This window comes from Amblyraja radiata, chromosome 10 (assembly GCF_010909765.2).
Source record: "Amblyraja radiata isolate CabotCenter1 chromosome 10, sAmbRad1.1.pri, whole genome shotgun sequence".
Classification (NCBI taxonomy): domain Eukaryota; kingdom Metazoa; phylum Chordata; class Chondrichthyes; order Rajiformes; family Rajidae; genus Amblyraja; species Amblyraja radiata.
In genome coordinates, this window is record NC_045965.1 from 63,115,829 (window position 1) to 63,137,877 (window position 22,049).

General features: G+C 48.0%; 1 protein-coding gene across 14 annotated transcripts in view; it reads right to left on the minus strand.

Annotated features, from left to right (window-relative positions):
• LOC116978047 overlaps window positions 1–22,049 on the minus strand; it is a 91,603-nt gene that overhangs the window by 65,729 nt on the left and 3,825 nt on the right. For 9 of the 14 annotated variants that reach the window (XM_033029057.1, XM_033029063.1, XM_033029059.1 and 6 more), the window contains exon 4: window positions 17,387–17,417. In XM_033029057.1, the coding sequence (XP_032884948.1) occupies window positions 17,387–17,417 (31 nt within the window). Of the gene's footprint in view, window positions 1–13,928; window positions 14,034–14,406; window positions 14,526–15,149; window positions 15,238–16,609; window positions 16,637–17,386; window positions 17,418–22,049 lie in introns of those variants that run through there. The other 5 variants (XM_033029066.1, XM_033029068.1, XM_033029062.1 and 2 more) reach the window with 3 other exon arrangements.

The window sequence follows — 22,049 nt, forward strand, 5'->3', positions numbered from 1 at the left end:
CAGGGGGTGTAAAATTCTGGGGACTTCCTTGTTGGCCTCTCTCCCTCCCTCCCACTTTCTCTCTCTCTCTGTTTGTTTGCGTGTTGAGGGGTGTAGTCCTAAACTCACGCACGTACGTACATGCAGGCAAACAAACAACACCTGTAATGCCCTCCATAATGTTTGGGATAAAGACCCATCATTTATTTAGTTATTTGCCTCTGTAATCCACAATATGAGATTTATAATTAAATAAATCACATGTGATTAAAGTGCACATTGTCAGATTTAAATCAAGGCAATTTTTATACATTTTGATTTCACCGTGTAGAAATTACAGCTGTGTTTATACATAGTCCCCCCATTTCAGGGCACCGTGATGTTCTTGGTTCTTGGTTTCTTGGTCCTCCAAAATATTCCAAATGGAATTTAAACTGGAGGTGGTGAAGGGAGGGAGGGATTAAGCCAGAAAGGGTTATTGGGAAGAAAGAGCTACTTTAAATTTAGTTGCATCTGGTTGGGTAACTAACATTATTCCATGCTTTAATTGTGCGGGGGAAGAACGAATTGCTGTCCACATCTGTCTTTGTAGCTGGGATCACAAATTGCACCGTGATGTTTGGGACACAGCAATGTCATGTCAATGAAAGTAGTCATGTTTAGTATTTTGTTGCATGTCAATAGACAATAGACAATAGGTGCAGGAGTAGGTCATTCGGCCCTTCGAGCCAGCACCGTCATTCAATGTGATCATGGCTGATCATCCACAATCAGTACCCCGTTCCTGCCTGAAGAAGGGTTTCGGCCGAAACGTCGCCTATTTCCTTTAGCTCCATAGATGCTGCTGCACCCGCTGAGTTTCTCCAGCATTTTTGTGTACCCCCGTTCCTGCCTTCTCCCCATTTCCCCTGACTCCGCTATCTTTATGAGCCCTAATTTAGCTCTTACAAAGTGTCTCTCTCTCTCTCCCTCTCTCTGCGTGGGGAGAGGGCGAAGCATGTTAGAGCGCGTAGTCCTAAACTCACGCACGTACACACAAGTAAACGTCCCCCACTGCACATTAATTCCCAGGATGACGGGACTGATATATATGCTGAGAGAATGGAGCGGCTGGGCTTGTACACTCTGGAATTTAGACGGATGAGAGGGGATCTCATTGAAACATATAAAATTATTAAGGGATTGGACGCGCTGGAGGCAGGAAACATGTTCCCGATGTTGGGGGAGTCCAGAACCAGGGGCCACACACAGTTTAAGGATAAGGGGTAGGCCATTTAGAACGGAGATGAAGAGAAACTTTTCCACCCAGAGAGTTGTGATTCTGTGGGATTCTCTGCCTCAGAGGGCGGTGGAGGCCGGTTCTCTGGATACTATCAAGAGAGAGCTAGGTAGGGCTCTTAAAGATAGCGGAGTCAAGAGATATGGGGAGAAGGCAGGAACGGGGGTACTGATTGGGGATGATCATCCATAATCACATTGAATGGCGGTGCAGGCTCGAAGGGCCGAATGGCCTACTCCTGCACCTATTTTCTATGTTTTTATGTTTCTATTATCAACGCAAAGTGGTGGTGTAACTCGGCCGGTCAGACAACATCCCTGGAGAACATGGATAGGTGGCGTGTCGGGTCGGGGACCTTCTTCAGTCCAATTGAGGCAGAGCGGAGAAAGTTCGGAAAGAGTTGGAAGGTGACTTTTTGTCTCCATTTGTCTCCAAGTCACCTCTAGCCTTTGTCCACCCGTCTGCTAATCAAACCTCTCTCACCTGTATCCACCAACAACATCAAATGTGTCACGGTGGCGCAGCGGTGGAGTTGCTGCCTCCCAGCGCCAGTGACCCGGGTTCAATCCTGACTGCTGGTGCTCTCTGTGCGGTGTTCGCACGTTCTCCCCGTGACCTGCGTGGGTTTACTCCCGGTGCTCCAGTTTCCTCCCACACTCCAAAGATGTGCAGGATTGTAGGTTGATTGGCTTCTGTAGTGTGTAGGATGGTGCTAGTGTGCGAGGATCGCTGGTCGGTGCGGACTCAGTACGCCAAAGAACCTGAATCTCTAAACTAAACTAAATTAATCACCTAAGATAGACACAAAAAGCTGGAGTAACTCAGCGGGACAGGTAGCATCTCTGGAGAGAAGGAATAGGTGACGATTTGGATCGAGGCCCTTCTTCTGACCCTAGTCCTAGTGACCACGGCCCAGTTCTCCAACCAGTGTGAGTGCCCCCGATTATATTTTATCTCTGGTAGCTTTGATGTCACCTTCACCACTGATCTGTGCTACATATAGCATACCGCTATAATACCACCAGGTGGCGCCGTCTATGGCGGCCTCGCCAGCAGCTTGTCTTGTCTCTTTCTTCTTGTGCTGTTTTGCTCTGTGTTTACTTGAATGTTTCTTAGTTTACTTTTAGTTTTTGTGTCATGTGGGGGTGGGGAAACCTTTTGTATCTCTTCCCTCGAGGGAGATGCGACTCTTTCCGTGTCGTATCGCCGTCCGCACTGCGGCCTAAACATCGTGGAGCTGGCGGTCCCGTTGTTAGGGATCGGCTGTGGGAGCTCCAACCGCACGTGCCTCGACCGCCCCGATCGCGGGAGCTTCGATCGCCCCGACTACGGAAGTTTCGATCACCCCGACCGGGCGAGGAAAGGAGGTATCAGTTATTTGGCTTCCATCACAGTGGGGAACGTGAGGTCGCAGACAAAACAAGATGGACGTGCTGCCTGCGCTGGTGATGACCCGGAGGGGGTGGCGTGAGTGCGGTGGTGTCGGTGTTTACGGTGACATGGTTCCATGGGGACATCCCAGAGTTTAGTGCGAGTGGGGACAGTTTTCTGATTGTTCGGGCAGACGTGGAGTGCGGAGAGAACGACAGCAGTCGGTACAACTCTGGTCACATCATGGTGAAGGAGCGTGTGTGTGTGGCACGGACATTGAACTGATGGCTGTGGGTCTCCGCTTATGCTGTGTGCCCTGAGGATTCTCACACGCCGCTGTTTTGATCTGGTTATAGACAATAGACAATAGGTGCAGGAGTAGGCCATTCGGCCCTTCGAGCCAGCACCGCCATTCAATGTACACCGAACCAAATCTGAGGAAGGACATTATTGCCATAGAGGGAGTGCAGAGAAGGTTCACCAGACTGATTACTGGGATGTCAGGACTGTCTTATGAAGAAAGACTGGATAGACTTGGTTTATACTCTCTAGAATTTAGGAGATTGAGAGGGGATCTTATAGAAACTTATAAAATTCTTAAGGGGTTGGACAGGCTAGATGCAGGAAGATTGCTCCCGATGTTGGGGAAGTCCAGGACAAGGGATCACAGCTTAAGGATAAGGGGGAAATCCTTTAAAACCGAGATGAGAAGAACTTTTTTCACACAGAGAGTGGTGAATCTCTGGAACTCCCTGCCACAGAGGGTAGTCGAGGCCAGTTCATTGGCTATATTTAAGAGGGAGTTAGATGTGGCCCTTGTGGCTAAGGGGATCAGAGGGTATGGAGAGAAGGCAGGTACGGGATACTGAGTTGGATGATCAGCCATGATCATATTGAATGGCGGTGCAGGCTCGAAGGGCCGAATGGCCTACTCCTGCACCTAATTTCTATGTTTCTATGTTTCTATGATAGCTGGTTTTACTTCGGAGTCACGTGAGTGACAACGTGAAGAAGCCCCGTTCAGCCGCACGTGCGTCATTACGTCAGACGCGTTGGTGCAAGCGGCCGGTTGGAGCAGCAGCGCTTCTCCAAGCGGGTAAGTTTAAAACTGGAGGTAAGTGCATCAACTTATTCTTGAGGCTGGTTTCTGTGTCGGAGGTTGTGCTCCGGAGAAAGATGCAGAAAGCTAGCAAGGTGAAGGCAAGGCGACCCGTTGCAAAGGAGATGGAAGACCGAGAGAATGCGGTCAGTGGGTGCCTGCCTAGCTCACCGACTTTGTCACAAGCAGGAGGGCTTGCAAGAGCAGACTCGTTGCCGGAGAGCAGCGGTGCCGCGCCGGCAGGGAGTAATGCTACATCTAAGTCTGTCAGGCCCATCGACCCAGAGTCGGGACAGGAGGTCTTACCTCCAAGGAGAGACCGTTTGCTCACGGCTCTCCCTGATCGAGCGCCTGTTGGAGAGGTTGCTTGCAAAGGACGCGCTCCGGGAGGAGGAGAGCAGTTCTCGCCAGGCTGATGGAGAGCCTGTGTCAGCAGTGCCTGTTGTGGGGCTGCAGAATCGCCCCCTTATGGAGGCGGAGGGTGAGCCGAGTCATGAAGATGTTGATGCCGGTGTGATGGCTATGTTGGGTGATGGACAAGAGGTCATGGTGCCTAATCTGGCAGCTAAGTTCGCAGTCCCCAAAGAAGCAGGGTAGCCATTGGGGGAAGAGCTGGCAACCACCATTAATTATATGTCTCCCATCAGCTCGAGGAGTTAACTATGGACGATACTGCAAGAAAGTATGTAGCCCCAGTCAACTGTGAGTTGCTTAAGGTGCCGATGGTCAAGCATGTGACATGGGGCCAAATGGGGGTTGGAGTGAGAGCACAGGAACTGAAGGTGCGGAGAGTGATCAAATTGTTAGCTGCAGGAATTACTGCATTTGCCAGAATATTGGATGATGGGCACTGGACGGAAGTACACCAGGATGCTCTGGGAATGTTCTGTAGTGCACAATTTGAGATTAACGGTCTCAGGAATTACTAAATGCCATACGTCCTGTTATTCACCCGAAATTTGCGGCGTTATGCAGGCCGAATAATGTCCAGTTGCCTAGTTTGTTGTCCGGGGAGAACCTTGCGAAGAGAGTTAAGGAACTGGACGAGGAGGCGAAAACAGTCGGTCTCATACAAATGCCATCAAGTGGCCGAATGGGAAAAAGGTTTTTCCCCTATCGACGGGGAGCATTCACAGGGACTGGTGAGGGAACGGGTCGTTCATTTACCAACTCACGACCCTGGTATCCAGCTACTGTCACTAAGGCTAAGATGACTTTCCCTACGAGGGGCCGGGGGGAACAAGCCCAGCCAGCTAATGTGCAGGTAAGAGATGAAGCTCTTCAAGGAAGTAAGTTAAGTGATGAAGATGTTCAAGTTAGTATTGTATTGTATTGTATTCAATTTATTGTCATTGTCTCAATTAGAGACAACAAAATGAATTTCCCTTACAGGCAGTATCATAAAAATAAATAAATAATAAATAATAAAACATATTAAAAATAAAATTGAATTTAAAAAAAAGCACAAACACAGATAGTCCACGACACAACATAACATAAATGGCACCAAGGTGAGGAAGGCACCATAGTCCAGCCAGCCTCCCTTCCGTTCTTCCCAGATGTTCATCCGTGGTCTGGGCCTTCCGGGCACCCGCAGTCGCCGCCCCGGGTGGCCCGATGTTCAGGCCCTCACGCCAGGCTAGTGGAACGCCGACGCCGAACCCCGACGGTGAACATCCTCCTCAGCGGCCCGGACCTCCAGATCAGCCGCCTCCCGCAGCCGGAGTCCGCAGCTCCCGAGTCCGCAGCTGCCGAGCTTGGCAGAGTCGCAGGACCCCGCGCTGTCCATCAGCGCCGCCCGCCTTGGGAGCTCTGCAAACCGCAGCTCCATGATGTCGGTGCAGCAGGTCCAGCACTCCGGGCTCCAGACGGCGACCCCCGGTAAGGCATCGCCAGCCCCGCGATGTTACAGCGCTGTCCCGCCGCTGCTGGAGCTCCGGTCGATCCCGGCAGGAAAGGCCGCGCCAATCCAGGTAGGCCGCTGGGGGGGGGGGGGGGGCGAGGACGCGACTCGAATAATAGTCGCGTCCTCTCTAGGGGCAGGTTACACTTGTTTGTCAAAGAATGGCAAGAGATAACATCAGACCCATTTGTGCTGGGTAGTATAGAGGGGTTTCGGATTGAATTCTACCCTACTGTGTGTCCACCCACTCAGCTTGTCCCATATCGGACACTCGTGTTTTCACACGAAGAGAATATACAAATACAGGCTGAGCTTGAGACATTGTTTAAAAAAGGGGTAATTGAGAAAAGGGTTCAGCAATCCCATCAGTTTGTGTCAAGTATTTTTCCAAGATCTAAAAAAGATGTGGGGGTGTAGAATCATTCTAGACCTAACGAGCCTCAACCCTTTTGTGCAGTATAGACACTTTAAGATTGAAAATGTTCCTACTGCTAAGCGGCTGATGTCCAAAGGGTGTTATATGGCAAGCATAGATCTCAAGGATGCTTATTACTCAGTGTCTGTTCATTGAGATGATAGGAGATTTTTGAAGTTTAGCTGGATGGATCGATGGTGGCAATTCAAAGCTCTGCCAAATGGCTTAACCTCAGCTCCAAGATTGTTTACCAAATTGTTAAAGCCAATTCTTGGCTTACTCCGAACTCAGGGTCATGTGGTAATGGCCTATTTGGATGATATTTTTATTTGTAGGAAACACCCGGGAGGCAGCTGAATCATCTGTGTCAGCTGTTAAAATCACTTTTGAACAATTGGGGTTCGTTATCCACCCAGAGAAGTCCAAATTAACACCAGTTAAAGTGATTGATTACTTGGGGTTCACCATTAACTCAGATCAGATGCTAGTGACTCTGCCGAGGGATAAAAGGCAGCAGCTTTCGGCAGCGTCCCAACTCGGAGCTGAGGCGGAGACGGCGTTCCAGCTTTCGGCAGCGGCCCGACTCTGAGCTGAGGCGGCGGCGACATCACTTCGGAGGTCCGCTGGACCGGAGGGCGGCATCTTCGGCCTGGATCGCCTCAGTGCAGAGGGAGAACAAGGAGGGAAGAGACAGAGACTAAGACTTTTGCCTCCATCACAGTGAGGAGGTACCTGGTGAACTCACTGTGGTGGATGTTAATTTGTGTTTATTGTATGTTTTGTTATTTATTATTATTGTGTATGACGGGAGGGAGAGGGGTGAAGAGAGGGTGGGGTACTGGAGGAGAGAGGGATGGGGTAGAGAGGTGTGGGGGAGGGAGGAGGGGGATGGGGTAGGGGAGGGATGGGAAGACGTGTTGGAGGAGGGGGAGAGAGTGGGGAGTGAGAGTGGGGAAGGGGGCGAGAGACGTGAGAGTGGGTATGAGGGAGGGGTAGGGTGGAGTGGTGGCAAGAGGGGACAGCCGGGAAGGGGAGGGAGGTGGAAGGGAGGGAGAGAGGTGGGGGAGGGAGAGGGGGTGGATAAAGGGTGAGAGAAGTGGGGAGGGAGGGGTAGGGGGAGTGGTGGAAGAGGGACAGAGCGGGAAGGGCGGGAAGCTGAGCACCCCGAGGAGCGGAAGGGGGGTGGGGTTAGAGAGGGACCCGGTGGGTGGGGGGGGGAGAGGGATGTGTGGGGGAGGAGGGAGAGGAGAGGGATAGGGGTGAGGAGAGGGAGATGGAGAAGGGGAGGAGAGAGGGGAGGGGGAGAGAGGTGTGGGGGAGGGGGAAGATGGGGTACCACCTCCAGTTTAAATTCCATTTGGAATATTTTGGAGGACTAAGAAACCAAGAACCAAGCTAATTGAAGAGTGTGTCAAGCTGCTGGAGAAACAACTACCTTCAAGTAGCCAAGTTGATTGGCAAGTTTGTGGCTGTTTTTCCAGCTGTGCAGTTTGGGCCTCTGTATTATCAAGAATTACAACAAGCTAAACAACAAGCATTGATAACACATGCAGGCCATTTTGATAGGCCTATGAAATTGCCCACTGAAGCTATTTCTGAGATACAATGGTGGATGATGAATGTGGCAAGCAGCTCAAGGAAGGTATTGGTTGGTCCACCTTCTATAGTTTTACAGACTGATGTCAGTGGCCAAGGTTGGGGAGCTACTGATATGGTTTCCAGCTGTGGAGGCAGATGGAATAATGATGAGGCATCCCTTCTGCAATTGAGAGGGATCAATTATATAGAGCTTCTGGGAACATTCTATGGGCTTAAAGCTTACTGTCTTGCTAAAGGTCATGTACATGTTCAGTTGCAAGTTGACAACACTACAGCAGTAGCATATTTGAATCATATGGGTGGAGTAAAATCAAAAGCTTGTAATAGCTTGGCTAAACAGATCTGGAGCTGGTGTATTGACATGAATATTTGGATTTCAGCCATTTATTTGCCATGGAGGTTCAACACAGTCGCAGACACAAGGTCACGACAATTTAATGACAACATAGAATGGTGTTGAACCGTGAGATATTTGAAAATGTTGTTGCTAGGATTGGAATGCCAGATTAAACCACCAGGTGCCTAAATATGTCTCATGAACATGATTCAAGGAGAAGGCGCCATCTTGGGGAACGGCTGCTAACCAGCAGCCATCCGTTTAATTCACTTTTTTTTTTGTAGTTCTAGTGAGTCCTGTGTTTTGTTTGTGGGAGAAATAGACTTTTTAATGTGGGGGGAAGGGGGTAACTATATTTCTAGGTCCCTACCTGGTCGGTGAGGCAGCTTTTTCTCCGGGCTGCTCCGTCGACCCGTCCTCGTGGCCTACCAGCGGGCGTGGAGCGCCGTTTCCTGATGGGGACCGCCCAGCACCTCGGCTTCGGTGGCGGCACAGCGCTGGAGCGCTATCGCGGAGCGGAGCGGGCGATGCCTTGCCTGGGTCGCCGCGCTGGATCGACGCGCTGGAGCTCCGGTGAGCTGTGACCGCCAAGTTCACCACCTCCGGGCTGCGGGTCTGCGGAGCGGAGCGGGCGGTGCCGACTTCAACATCGGGAGCCTGGGAGCTCCAAACCGGCGCGGCCTTGTCGGCTTCGGAAGCCGCGGTCTCCGGTAAGGAAGCGGCCGTTCCAGGTGGCCCAGCCGCTGAGAGGACTCTCCCGACGCCGGGGCAACACCACCCGGCCAGAACGGCTCATGAACATCGGGCCTCCGTAGAGGCAATAGCGGAGGCCTCAATAGGCCTGACTTTGGGGGAACTGGGGATGGGGACTGGACATTGTGCCTTCCCCCTCAGTAGTAACCATTGTGGGGGGATGATTTTTTCCTGTCTGTAAGTTAAATGTTAGTTTGTGTCCAAGATGGCTGTCGGAAGGGATGAAAAGTTAAGCTATAGTGCGATTAACACAGCCAGAAGTGCTCTGTCCTCATATTTCCCTATGGTGTCAGAATTACATTCAGTAGGGACTCACCCATCAGGCTTTAAATTCATGAAGGGAGTGTTTAATTCCAATCCTCCCAAACCCAGGTACTCAGTTATCTGGAATGTGAGCCAAGTTTTAATGCTGCTTCAGGAGTGGGAGCCTGACACAGCACTATCACCAGCTAAACTCACCATGAAGGTGGACATGCTTATGGCGTTGGTTTCAGCCCAGCGAGTGCAGGCATTACATATACTGCTGCTAGACAGGATGGAGGTATCAGCAGATGCCACCACATTTTATGTTTATGATCTGCTCAAGCAGAGTAGAATTGGTGTGACAGGGTGTAAGATTGTCTTTTCGGCGTACCCCAAGGATGCCCGCCTGTGTGGAGTGTTATACTTGTCCCGATATATTGAGGCTACCAGAACCTTGAGGGGAACAGAGTCAGCATTGTTCATAAGCCACAAAAAAAAACGCACAGTGAGGTGTCGGCGCAAACTATCTCAAGGTGGCTAAAGCAGGTTCTGGTAAGCGCTGGGATTGACACTGATCATTCTAAATCTCATTGATTGGGGATGATCAGCCATGATCACAATGAATGGCGGTGCTGGCTCGATGGGCCGAATGGCCTCCTCCTGCACCTATTTTCTATGTTTCTATTTCATCTTTTATAATAATGTTATGTATCTTGTTACCTTTTTGTATGACTGTTGGCAAATCAAATTTCTTGTATGTTCACATACTTGGCTAATAAATTGATTACAATTTTCCTTGACAATTTTCTCTTTTGATGTCTTTGTTTTCACGCCTTACACTTCTTTATCTCTGTGTCTCCCTCTCCCGTGATCCTCAGTCTGAAGAAGGGTCTCGACCTGAAACCTGAAACCAATTCCTTCTCTCCAGAGAGGCTGCCTGTCCCACTGAGTTACTCCAGCACTTTGTGTCCGTCTGCAGTTCCTTCTGACTGTGCACAGATGCAGGTCCCTGTGTCTCTGCTTCATTATCAGAGCAGCTTCCGCCATCTGCTGGTTGTTGGGTGGAATTACAGCAGGACTGGCTGGATATCCTGAATGTTAAGGGGCCTGTCCCACTTGGGCGACCTAATCTGCGAGTTTAGAAGAGTTTGCCCTCGACTCAAACCCGCAGCATGGTCGACACGTGGTCCTAGGAGGTCCCTGGATCTCTCCTTCATGCTCGAGGGAAGTTCCTGCATACTCGCGGCCTCAGTTTGGTCGAGGAAAAATTTTCATCATGTTGTAATATTTTCCACGAGTAAAAATTGGTCGGCATGGTTCTTTTGAACTCGTAGTGCAGTGGAGTGGGGTCGCTATGTAGTTACAGGCAGTCGAGGGCAGCCGTAGGCAATCTCCTTTGCTGGCCGGGCATTTTAATTGGCTCATTGGAGGTTTTTGGAACCAAGGAAAACCGACTGGTAGGTTAAATGCCCGCTAAACTTTATTATGTTGTCTGGCTTCTTAAAAGTGTCTCCCCCCCCCCCCCCTTCTCGCCCTTCTCTCCCCCCCCCCCCCCCCCCCACCACCCCACCCTCCGCGCGCTCTAACGGACTTACTGTAACTGTGCAGCCGTCTTTTATCTTCCTGTTCATCGTGGGTGTGGGTGTGTGGGTGTGTGTGTGTGTGTGTGTGTGTGTGTGTGTGTGCGTGTGTGTGTGTGTATCAAAACATGGAGGGGACGGGGGGACACACACACACACACACACGCGAGGCTTCGGAGGCTCAATCCAGCGCTAAATGCAGCTCAACTCTGCCTGTCTCACCGGGTTAACTACAGCCCTGTCTGGACTGACGGGATACCAGCGCTGCTTCTCCGCCCAGGCAGGTAAACCTGGCGGGGATGTCGCCCACCTCTCAAAACATGGGGGGGACGTGTCCCCTCTGGCCTCCCCGGGGTTTCCGCCCGTGTGTGTGTGCGCGTTTGTGTGCCTGCCTGTGTGAGCGCGTGTGTGTGTGTGTGTGTGCGCGTTTGCGTGCCTGTGTGTGCGCGCGTGTGTGTGCGTGTTTGTGTGCCTGCGTGTGTGTGTGCGTGTGTGTGCATGCATGGGTGTGTGTCTGTGTGTGTGCGTGTGCATGCGTGCAGACGGGTGATCCAGCTCGCCGTTTCATCGCAGACGGTCGATCCAGCTCGAGGTTTTCCAGGCGAGTGCCCTCCTCGAGCCTGAAGGTCGGAGACAGTCACTGAAAAGTCGCTTTAATGGGACAGGCCCTTTATGGTTTGGGGAATGGGGAGGAGGGAGAAGGAAGGGGGAGGATGTGGGATTTGTTAAAGGTTACCTCAACTTGGAGAAGACGACAGAGACTAAATATTGAAGTAAAAATCAATTTGCAGGAGAGACTGATGCAGGGTCTTGACTTGAAACATCAACACTTCCTTTACTCCTCCCCATTCTCTGTCAGAACAGCCTCCTCTTGAATGTCACTAAAACTAAGGAGCTGATTGTGGACTTTAGAAGGGCACAACATCCGAGGACGTACACGCCACTGGGGATAAATGGGGCTACTGTGGATAGGGTGAGCAGCTTTAAATACCTGTGAGTCCACATAACAGAGGATCTGACGTGGACAACACACTCTGCCGTGCTGGTGAGGAAGGCAAGACAGCGCCTTTACCACCTCAGGCAGCTGAGGAAATTCATAGTCTCTCTGAGGATCCTTCAACCCTTCTACTCTGGTGCTGTAGAACGCATCTTGTCTGGTAACATCTCGATCTGGTTTGGCAACAGCTCTGCCCAGGACAGGAAGGCTCTGCAGAGAGTAGTACGTTCGGAAGAACGCACCATGGGAACTACCCTCTCGCCCCCCTGCAGGACCTGTACACCAGGAGGTGCAGATCCAGAGCCTGCAAGATCATGAAGGACCCCTACCACCCCAGCAACGGGGTGAATGGGAGATCGCTGGTCGGCACGGACTCGGTGGGCCGAAGGGCCTGTTTCCACACTGTATCTCTAGTGTGTGAATGGGAGATCGCTGGTCTGCGCGGACTCAGTGGGACAAAGTATTCATTCAAGATTATTCACAAAGAATCATTTAATATTACAGGTAAAATTATTATTTTTAAAATATTTTTATTAGAAGCAAACATATTCTGGTAAAATATAATTACATATTATAGTAAAAACTTTTCATGTATATCAATCATACATTATAAGTATTATTAATTTTGAGTCTGGATCCAATTTAGTATTAACAACTTCAGAAATTATTCCAAAAATGTCAATCCAGAATTTTTTAATTTTTTAATTTTTGTACAATTTGCAAAAGTATGTGGTTCTAAGTGCAGACATTTATCACAGATGGGAGAAATATGTGGGAAAATTCTATGTAGTTTTATTTTGGAGTAATGTAATCTGTGTAAAACTTGAAATTGTATTAAAGCACGTCTGACATTTAACGAGCATTGATGTATATATTGTAGACTTATTACTGGTAAAAATTAATCCACTTAATTTAAACAAAGGTCAAAATAAGAGTCAGACACAAAATGCTGGAGTAACTCAGCGGGACAGGCAGCATCTTTGGAGAGAAGGAATGGGTGACATTTCGGGTCAAGACCCTTCTTCAGACTTCGAAGTAAAATATATTATAAGACTTATAGACAGCTGGGAAACAGGCCCTTTGGCCCAACTTGTCCACGCCGACCAACATCTCCACTTATGAATACGTTTATAAGGGATAGGTGTTGAATTAGGCCATTCGGCCCATCAAGTCATGATTCACTCATGGCTGATCTATCTCTCCCTCCCAACCCATTCTCCTGCCTTCTCCCTTTAACCCATGACACCCGCACTAATCAACAATCTATCTATCTCTGCCCTAAATATATCCACTGTGGCCTCCACAGCCTTCTGTGGCAAAGAATTCCACAGATTCACCACCCTCTGGCTAAAGAAATTCCTCCTCATCTCCTCCCTAAAGGAACGTCCTTTAATTCTGAGGCTGTGACCTCTGGTCCTAGACCCTCTCACTAGTGGAAAATCCTCTCCACATCCACTCTATCCAGGCCTTTCACTGTTCAGTGAAGTTTCAATGAGGTCCCCCCACCTCATTCTTCTAAACTCCAGCGAGTTCAGGCCCAGCGCCGACAAACACTCATAATACGTTAACCCACTCATTCCTGGGATCGTTCTTGTAAACCTCCTCTGGACCCTCTCCAGAGCCAGCACATCCTTCCTCAGATATGGGGCTCACAATACTTGCGGGCAATTGGTGAGGGGGTGAATAATATACACTGATGTGGCCTCCACGGCCATCTGTGGCGAAGAATCCCACAGATTCACCACCCTCTGGCTAAAGAAATTCCTCCTCATCTCCTTCCTAAAGGAACATGCTTACAACATCAACATACTTAATGTGAATGTTGAAACTCCTTAAGTTTAATTAAAGGTTATGTTAGGGAGGAATGGAATTAAATATCATAATTCCAAGAATTATCCCTAGATGTACAAATTGCAATTCATAGTCTGGAGAAAAACCTGCCTTGCATTAAACAGTCCATGAGTGGGGAGAAGAAAATGTTTCTTTCCCGCAACAGCCAGGGACCATTTTTAATTAATTTTACAATATAACTACCAGGATATCCTGTGTATATATATCTTATTTATAAATCACACAATATATATAGTGCTTATAATATAAAAATACAAGATTTATCCATAACAATTCTCTATCTCAACAATACTCCCATTTATAAAACTTTGATTTATAATACATCTTGTTCTTCTTCTTCTTTCGTGTGGCATGCACAGCCTAAAGTTGTAGGACAACTTGTTCTATTTGATCTTCTGTTTGTGCACGTCGAGTTGATTGCATTAGTCGAAACAGGGCAGACCACGTGAAGGTTGCAATCTTCCACCCCGTACAGGTTGTTGATTGAGGACCAGAGGACATGGGTTTGTTGGCCGGTGAGGGCAAGTTGGGCCGAAGGGAATGTTTCCACGCTGCATTATCCATCATCCTTTGAGCTTTCGAGAGTTTCCTGTCTCTCTCCGTCGCCACTTGGAACAAGTTTCATCGCTGTAGAAGAACAAAAAAGATTAGAATATTGAGAAGATATTTATTGCACTCCTCCCCTCTCTCCCTCTCACTCCCCCATCTCCCTCCCTCCTCACCTCTCTCTCTCTCTCTCTCCCTCTCTCTCTCCCTACTTTCCAGGAGTATTTATGTGATGTTCTAGGAGCAGAATTAGGCCATTCAGCCCATCGCGACCACTCTGCCATTCAATCATGGCTGATCTCTCTCCCTCCCTCCCTCCCCCCTCCCAAACTCTCTCTCCCTCTCCCAACCTCTCTCTCTCTCTCCCCCTCCCCCATCTCTCTCCCTTCCTCTCTCCCTTCCTCTCTCCCCATCTCTCCCTCCCTCTCTCCCCACCTCTCTCTCTCCCTCTCACCTTCAGCTTCTGACGGTGTAGATTGATCATTGGCCGAATCATCTATGGGAATCCTGGTTTGTGGAGAGGAGACGGGGAGGAATCTCTTCAGGTAGCGGGCGGTGAATCTGCGGATGTTCCTGCGACAGAAGGAGATGAGCGTTTGTCGGGCGCTGGGCCTTTACTCGCTGGAGTTTCGAAGAGTCGAGAGCAGTTTTGGGCCCCGTATCTGAGGAAGGATGTGCCGGCTCTGGAGAGGGTCCAGAGGAGGTTTACAAGAACGATCGGGGGGGGGGGAGGGGGGGGGGAACCTAATTGAAACTTCACCTGAACAGTGAAAGGCCTGTATAGAGTGGATGTGGAGAGGATGTTTCCACTAGTGGGAGAGCCCAGGACCAGAGGACACAGCCTCAGAATTAAAGGACGTTCCTTTAGGAAGGAGATGAGGAGGAATTTCTTTAGACAGAGGGTGGTGAATCTGTGGGATTCATTGCCACAGACGGCTGTGGAGGCCACAAGTCAGTGGATATTTTTAAGGCAGAGATAGATAGATTGTTGATTAGTGCGGGTATCAGGGGTTATGTGGAGAAGGCAGGAGAATGGGGATAGGAGGGAGAGATAGATCAGCCATGATTGAATGGCGGAGTGGACTCGATGGGCCGAATGGCCTAATTCTGCTACAAGAACATGGAAAAGATTTAGAGAGAGAGGGGGAAGGAGAGAGAGGGAGAGAGAAAGAGAGAGGGAGGGAGAGATAAACATACCTCCATTGAACAAGGATAATGATAATGATAATAATGATCATAGCAGAGGTCACCAAACCTATCGCACACTTGGCACCAGTCGATAAACCTGGAAGGAAAAGATGGATTCAATGTCTGATCACTCTCTTCCTCTCTCCCTCTCTCTGTCTCTTTCTCTCTCCTCTCTCTCTGTGGATTGAGTATAGAAGTTTCGAGGTCATGTTGCAGTTGTACAAGACGTCGGTGAGGCCGCATTTAGAGTATTGAGTTCAGTTCTGGGCACCATGTTACAGGAAATGTCGTCGAGCTGGAAAGGGCGCGGAGAAGAATTACGAGGATGTTGCTGGGACTCGAGGGGCCTGAGCTACAGGGAGAGGTTGGGGCAGGCTGGGACTCTATTCCTTGAACTCTTGTAGTATACATATTTTTAAATCAAGAATTGAAGCTGTCCTTGTTTTAATAATCAAGTTGTACTGTAAAATGTTATGTATAATGTTATAAAGGAGCATGCAACACTACAAATATAATACAGTACGTTTTTGCAGTAAATAAAACCTTTTTTTTGAAAATGTTTTGTGTGTTGATTTGATTGCCTGTTACTGTTCAACTGTGTTAGTGTGTGCGCATGAAAGATATGATGCAAAATAAAAGTCGCAAACTATGGAATACATATTTTTCAGTATTGTTATCAAGGATAAGAAAGCAGTTCCAATTGTTTGATATTATTCATATGGAGGAGAAAATATAATAGCTCTAAAACCTACCTTAATTTTGCAATCTCACTAATGATAATCCCCCTCCTCCTTCCACCTCTCTCCCCCCTCCCCCTCTCTGTCTCAAAACCTCCCTTCCCCCCCCTCCCTCCCCCTCCCATGCAGCGAGGCTCCGAAACCGCGCCGCAGACACCGCAGCCTCTGTGCGTCTACCCGATCTATTCCTCTCGTGATTTTGTACACCTCTATAAGACCACCCCTCATCCTCCTGCCCTCCAAGGAATGGAGTCCCAGCTGCCCCAACCTCTCCCTGTAGCTCAGGCCCCTCGAGTACCGGCAACATCCTCGCAAATCTTTGTGAAGTTACCTGGATCATTTCTTTCCATTCGAATGTCTGGGAAGAGAGGGTGAGAGGATTACATTGAGCAGGTAGAGCACAGAAACTACCTCAACTACCTCCTCCGGCAGCTCGTTCCATACACCCACCACCCTCTGTGGAAAAGTTGCCCCTCAGGTTCCTATTAAATCTTTCCCCCCCACCCCTCTCTCACCTTAAACCCATGTCCTCTGGTCCTCAATACCCCTACTCTGGGCAAGAGACTCTTTGCGTCTACCCAATCCATTCCTCTCGTGATTTTGTACACCTCTATAAGACCACCCCTCATCCTCCTGTGCTCCAAAGAATGGAGTCCCAGCCTGCCCAACCTCTCCTTGTAGCTCAGGCCCCTCGAGTCTCGGCAACACCCTCGTAAATATTTGTGAAGTTACCTGTATCATGTCTTTCTGTTTGAATAGCTGGAAAGAGAGGGAGAGAGGATTACATTGAGCAGGTACAGCACAGGAACAGGCCCTTCGGCCCACAAGGTATTAGACATTGGGAGGTCACGTTGTACAAGATTGTTGGTGAGGCCGCATTTAGAGCATTGAGTTCAGTTTTGGTTGCCCTGTTCTAGGAAGGATGTCGTTGAGTCCCAGATTGATACAGAGTGGAAATAGGCCCTTCGTCCCAACTTGCCCACGGGACGAAGGGCCTATTTCTCTGCCTCTCTCACCTTAAACCCATGTCCACTGGTCCTCAATTCCCCTACTCTGGGCAGGAGACTCTGTGCGTCTACCCATTCTATTCCCCTCGTGATTTTGTACACTTCTATAAGATCGCCCCTCATCCTCCTGCGCTCCAAGGAATAGAGTCCCAGCCTGCCCCAACCTCTCCCTGTGGCTCAGGCCCCTCGAGTCACGGCCCCATCCTCGTAAATCTTCTCCGCGCCGTTTCCAACTCGACGACATATTTCCTAAACACGGTGCCCAGAACTGAATGTGCGGCCTCACCAACAATATTGTAAGCGTGAAAATCATCCATACTTGTATCATTGTAAATTGAGAGTCAGGAAAAAAAGCTGTCATGCATTAAAGTCTGAAGCGGGGAAGGAAAAAAAATGTTTCTTCCCTGCAGCATGCAGGAAACAGTCTTAATAAATTATATAATATGATTAGCAGAACATACTCCATATTGCCATTAGCTATAAATGAAGATATTGGACCTACGTGTTAAAATTAGCCATTCTTCAGTGCCATTCTGTGAATAGAATTGAATGAGTTAATAACTTTGTAGAAAAATGAGAATGATATTCAATAATATGGCAACCGTTATTCATTAACCATTTCACAATACGTAACAGCATGCCATAACCTGAGAGACGGTGAATGGCCAATATGCACTTATGCACGCACACACTAATTGACATTAACTGACACTAAGAAATTAATATTGAATTGCAAAACTTGCTATTGTGTTGTACTGCTTACAGCTGCAAGAACGTGTAGCAATCAATAAAGGGCTATAGGTCTATTGCGAGTTTATGTACAGGGACATATCTATCCATACACTGTATACTTGTATTTATACTTATGCATTTTAAATATATATGTCATGTTTTATACTTTGGCAATATTACCATGTATTTTGTCATGCCAATAAAGTTTTTTAATTGAATTGAATTGAGAGAGAGAGGAAGAGAGAGCGGGGAGGGAGAGAGGAGAGAGAGGGGGAGAGTGATGGAGAGGGGGAGGGAAAGAGAGATTTAATGATATTTAGTTATTACTTGCAGAAAAACAATGATATTCAATAATATGGCAACCATTTGAGGGTTTGAGACGTGAATTGGCCAAGATAGACTGGCAATTGATTCTTAAAAGGTTGACGGTGGATATGCAATGGAAGGCATTTAAAGGCTGCGTGGATGAACTACAACAATTGTTCATCCCAGTTTGGCAAAAGAATAAATCAGGGAAGGTAGTGCATCTGTGGATAACAAGGGAAATCAGGGATAGTATCAAAACAAAAGATGAAGCATACAAATTAGCCAGAAAAAGCAGCCTACCAGAGGACTGGGAGAAATTCAGTCCAGCAGAGGAGGACACAGGGCTGGCGTTAAGCCGATTTGACCGATTGCTCCCAATTGGGCCCCGCGCCTAATGGGGGCCCCGCACTAATGTTCAGTATTTCGTACGGAAATACGAATTCTCTTTGTTAAATAAAGATTTTTTTAAATTCGCCATCCGGATTTTTTTTAAACGAACATGCATAACAACCGCTGCACGGCCATCATACACAAACGATTTGTTAACTAGTGCTGTTAGCACTTCTTAACGGTAAGTAGTTAACACCTTGTTATGCGAAGTCATGAATCTGCATCTATCCACATTCCTCAGTAAATGTTATAGTGTTTTGAACAAGTATTAATGACGCCGTGTTCAAAAGGGAACTGCAGATGCTGGAATATCGAAGGTACACAAAATTGCTGGGGAAACTCAGCGGGTGCAGCAGCATCTATGGAACGAAGGAAATAGGCGACGTTTCGGGCCGAAACCCTTCTTCAGACTCATTTAATGACGCCGTGTTCCTTTGAATAAAATTCACGCGGCGTCATTAATACTTGTTTAAAACACAATTACATTACTGAGGAATGTAGATCGATGACACGTTGAGAATTTCATTTAACTCACCATCATGAGTGAGGGCCCCGGACCGCGAGAAGGGGCTTCTTCCTGGTGTGCAGGTTAGTCATTCACCTACCGACCCACGTTGTGTCTCTCTGTCTTTTGCTCACTCCCTCCCTCCCTCTTTCTCTCGCGCTCTCTCTCCCGCTCCCCGTCTCGTCTCTCTCTAGCTCTCCCACTCCCTCTCTATCACCCTGTCCCCTCAGCATTCCCGGAATCATTGATGTTTTGCGGTAGACAAAAATGCTGGAGAAACTCAGCTGGTGAGGCAGCCGCCTGGCCCGCTGAGTTCCTCCAGCACTCTGTGTTTTTTGTTTGGCTCTGAAGTTGAAGGTGGCTCAGCGGGACGGGCAGCGGCTCTGGGGAGAGGGTTGTGTTTCTGGTCGAGACCCTTCTTCAGACAATCACAAGTACTCTCACCGACGCGAGTTCAGTTCGGTCTGAAGAAGGGTCTTCTCTCCAGAGTCGCTGCGCTGCCTGTCTGCTGAGTTACTCCAGCTTTACGTCTATCTTCAATTTCAGAGAAATACAATTTCTCACGGGGGGCTTATAACATCTCTAAACCCCTCTGGGACCCTCTGAACACCTCTAAACCCCCTCTAGCCCCCCCCTATTTCCCTCTATTCCCCTCTAAACAATTGTAAACACACCTGAACCCATCTGAAGCCCTCTAAACATCTCTAAACCGATTAAACCCCCTAAGGCCGGCCATGCACGCACACACACAGACGCATACACACAAACACACACACTCAGTCACACAGACACAGAGACACAATCGCATACACTCATAAACACACACACACACACACACACACACATTCAATCTTTCAAAGTGCCGCTCATTTTATTAGATGTGTGACACTTTCATATAGTTTTTCAAAATTTTAGTATATCAAGCATTTAATGTTTTTTTTGGTTAAAGACGAGCATACTACACGAAATATAAACATACATAAATTTTTACTTTTCTAGAGTAGGGGCCCCGCCATCAATTTTCTAATTGGGCCCCGCAATTCCTAGCACTGGCCCTGGGAGGACAAAGGGCTTAATTAGGAAAGGAAAAATAGATTATGAAAGAAAACTGGCAGGGAACATAAAAACTGACTGCAAAAGTTTTTATAGATATGTGAAGAGAAAAAGATTAGTTAAAACAAATGTAGGTCCCTTGCAGTCAGAAACAGGTGAATTGATCATGGGGAACAAGGACGTGGCAGACCAATTGAATAACTACTTTGGTTCTGTCTTCACTAAGGAAGATTTAATTAATCTGCCGGAAATAGCAGGGGACCGGGGGTCAAATGAGATGGAGGAACTGAGTGAAATCCAGGTTAGCCGGGATGTGGTGTTAGGTAAATTGAATAGATTAAAGGCCGATAAATCCCCAGGGCCAAATAAGCTCCATCCCAGAGTACTTAAGGAAGTAGCCCCAGAAATAGTGGATGCATTAGTGATAATTTTTCAAAACTCTTTAGATTCTGGAGTAGTTCCTGAGGATTGGAGGGTAGCTAATGTAACCCCACTTTTTAAAAAGGGAGGGAGAGAGAAAACGGGGAATTACAGACCAGTTAGCCTAACATCGGTAGTGGGGAAACTGCTAGAATCGGTTATTAAAGATGGGATAGCAACACATTTGGAAAGTGGTGAAATCATTGGACAAAGTCAGCCTGGATTTATGAAAGGTAAATCATGTCTGACGAATCTTATAGAATTTTTCGAGGATGTAACTAGTAGAGTGGATAAGGGAGAATCAGTGGATGTGTTATATCTGCACTTTCAGAAGGCTTTCGACAAGGTCCCACATAAGAGATTAGTATACAAACTTAAATCACACGGTATTGGGGGTTCAGTATTGATGTGGATAGAGAACTGGCTGGCAGACAGGAAGCAAAGAGTAGGAGTAAACGGGTCCTTTTCACAATGGCAGGCAGTGACTAGTGGGGTACCGCAAGGCTCAGTGCTGGGACCCCAGCTATTTACAATATATATTAATGATTTGGATGAGGGAATTGAATGCAACATCTCCAAGTTTGCGGATGACACAAAGCGGGGGGGCAGTGTTAGGTGTGAGGAGGATGCTAGGAGGCTGCAAGGTGACTTGGTTAGGCTGGGTGAGTGGGCAAATGCATGGCAGATGCAGTATAATGTGGATAAATGTGAGGTTATCCACTTTGGTGGCAAAAACAGGAAAGTAGACTATTACCTGAATGGTGGCCGATTAGGAAAAGGGGAGATGCAACGAGACCTGGGTGTCATGGTACACCAGTCATTGAAAGTGGGCATGCAGGTGCAGCAGGCAGTGAAGAAAGCGAATGGTATGTTAGCATTCATAGCAAAAGTATTTGAGTATAGGAGCAGGTTCTACTGCAGTTGTACAGGGTCTTGGTGAGACCACACCTGGTGTATTGCGTACAGTTTTGGTCTCCTAATCTGAGGAAGGACATTCTTGCCATAGAGGGAGTACAGAGAATGTTCACCAGACTGATTCCTGGGATGTCAGGACTTTCATATGAAGAAAGACTGGATAGACTCGGCTTGTACTCGCTAGAATTTAGAAGATTGAGGGGGGATCAGGGCCGGCTTTAAGCCGATTTGACCGATTGCCCCCAATTGGGCCCCGCGCCTAATGGGGGCCCCGCACTAATGTTCCGTATTTCGTACGGAAATACGAATTCTCTTTGTTAAATAAAGATTATATTTTTTAATTCGCCATGCGGATTAAAAAAAAAAAAACGACCATGTATAACAACCGCTGCACGGCCATCAGACACAAACGATTTGTTAACGAGTACTGTTAGCACTTCTTAACATGAAGTTGTTAACAAGTTGTTATATCAATCTGCATCCATCCACATTCCTCAGTGAATGTTATTGTGTTTTGAATGAGTATTAATGACGCCGTGTTCCTTTGTATAAAATTCACGCGGCGTCAATAATACTTGTTTAAAACACAATTACATTTACTGAGGAATGTAGATCGATGACACGTTGAGAATTTCTTTAAACTCACCATCATGAGTGAGGGTCCCGGACCGCGAGAAGGGGCTTCTTCCTGGTGTACAGGTTGGTCATTCACCTACCGACCCACGTTGTGTCTCGCTGTGTTTTGCTCTCTCTCTCCCTCTCACGCTCTCTCTCCCGCTCCCCATCTCGTCTCTCTCTTTCTCTCTCACCCTGTTGCCTCAGCATTCCCGGAATCATTGACGTT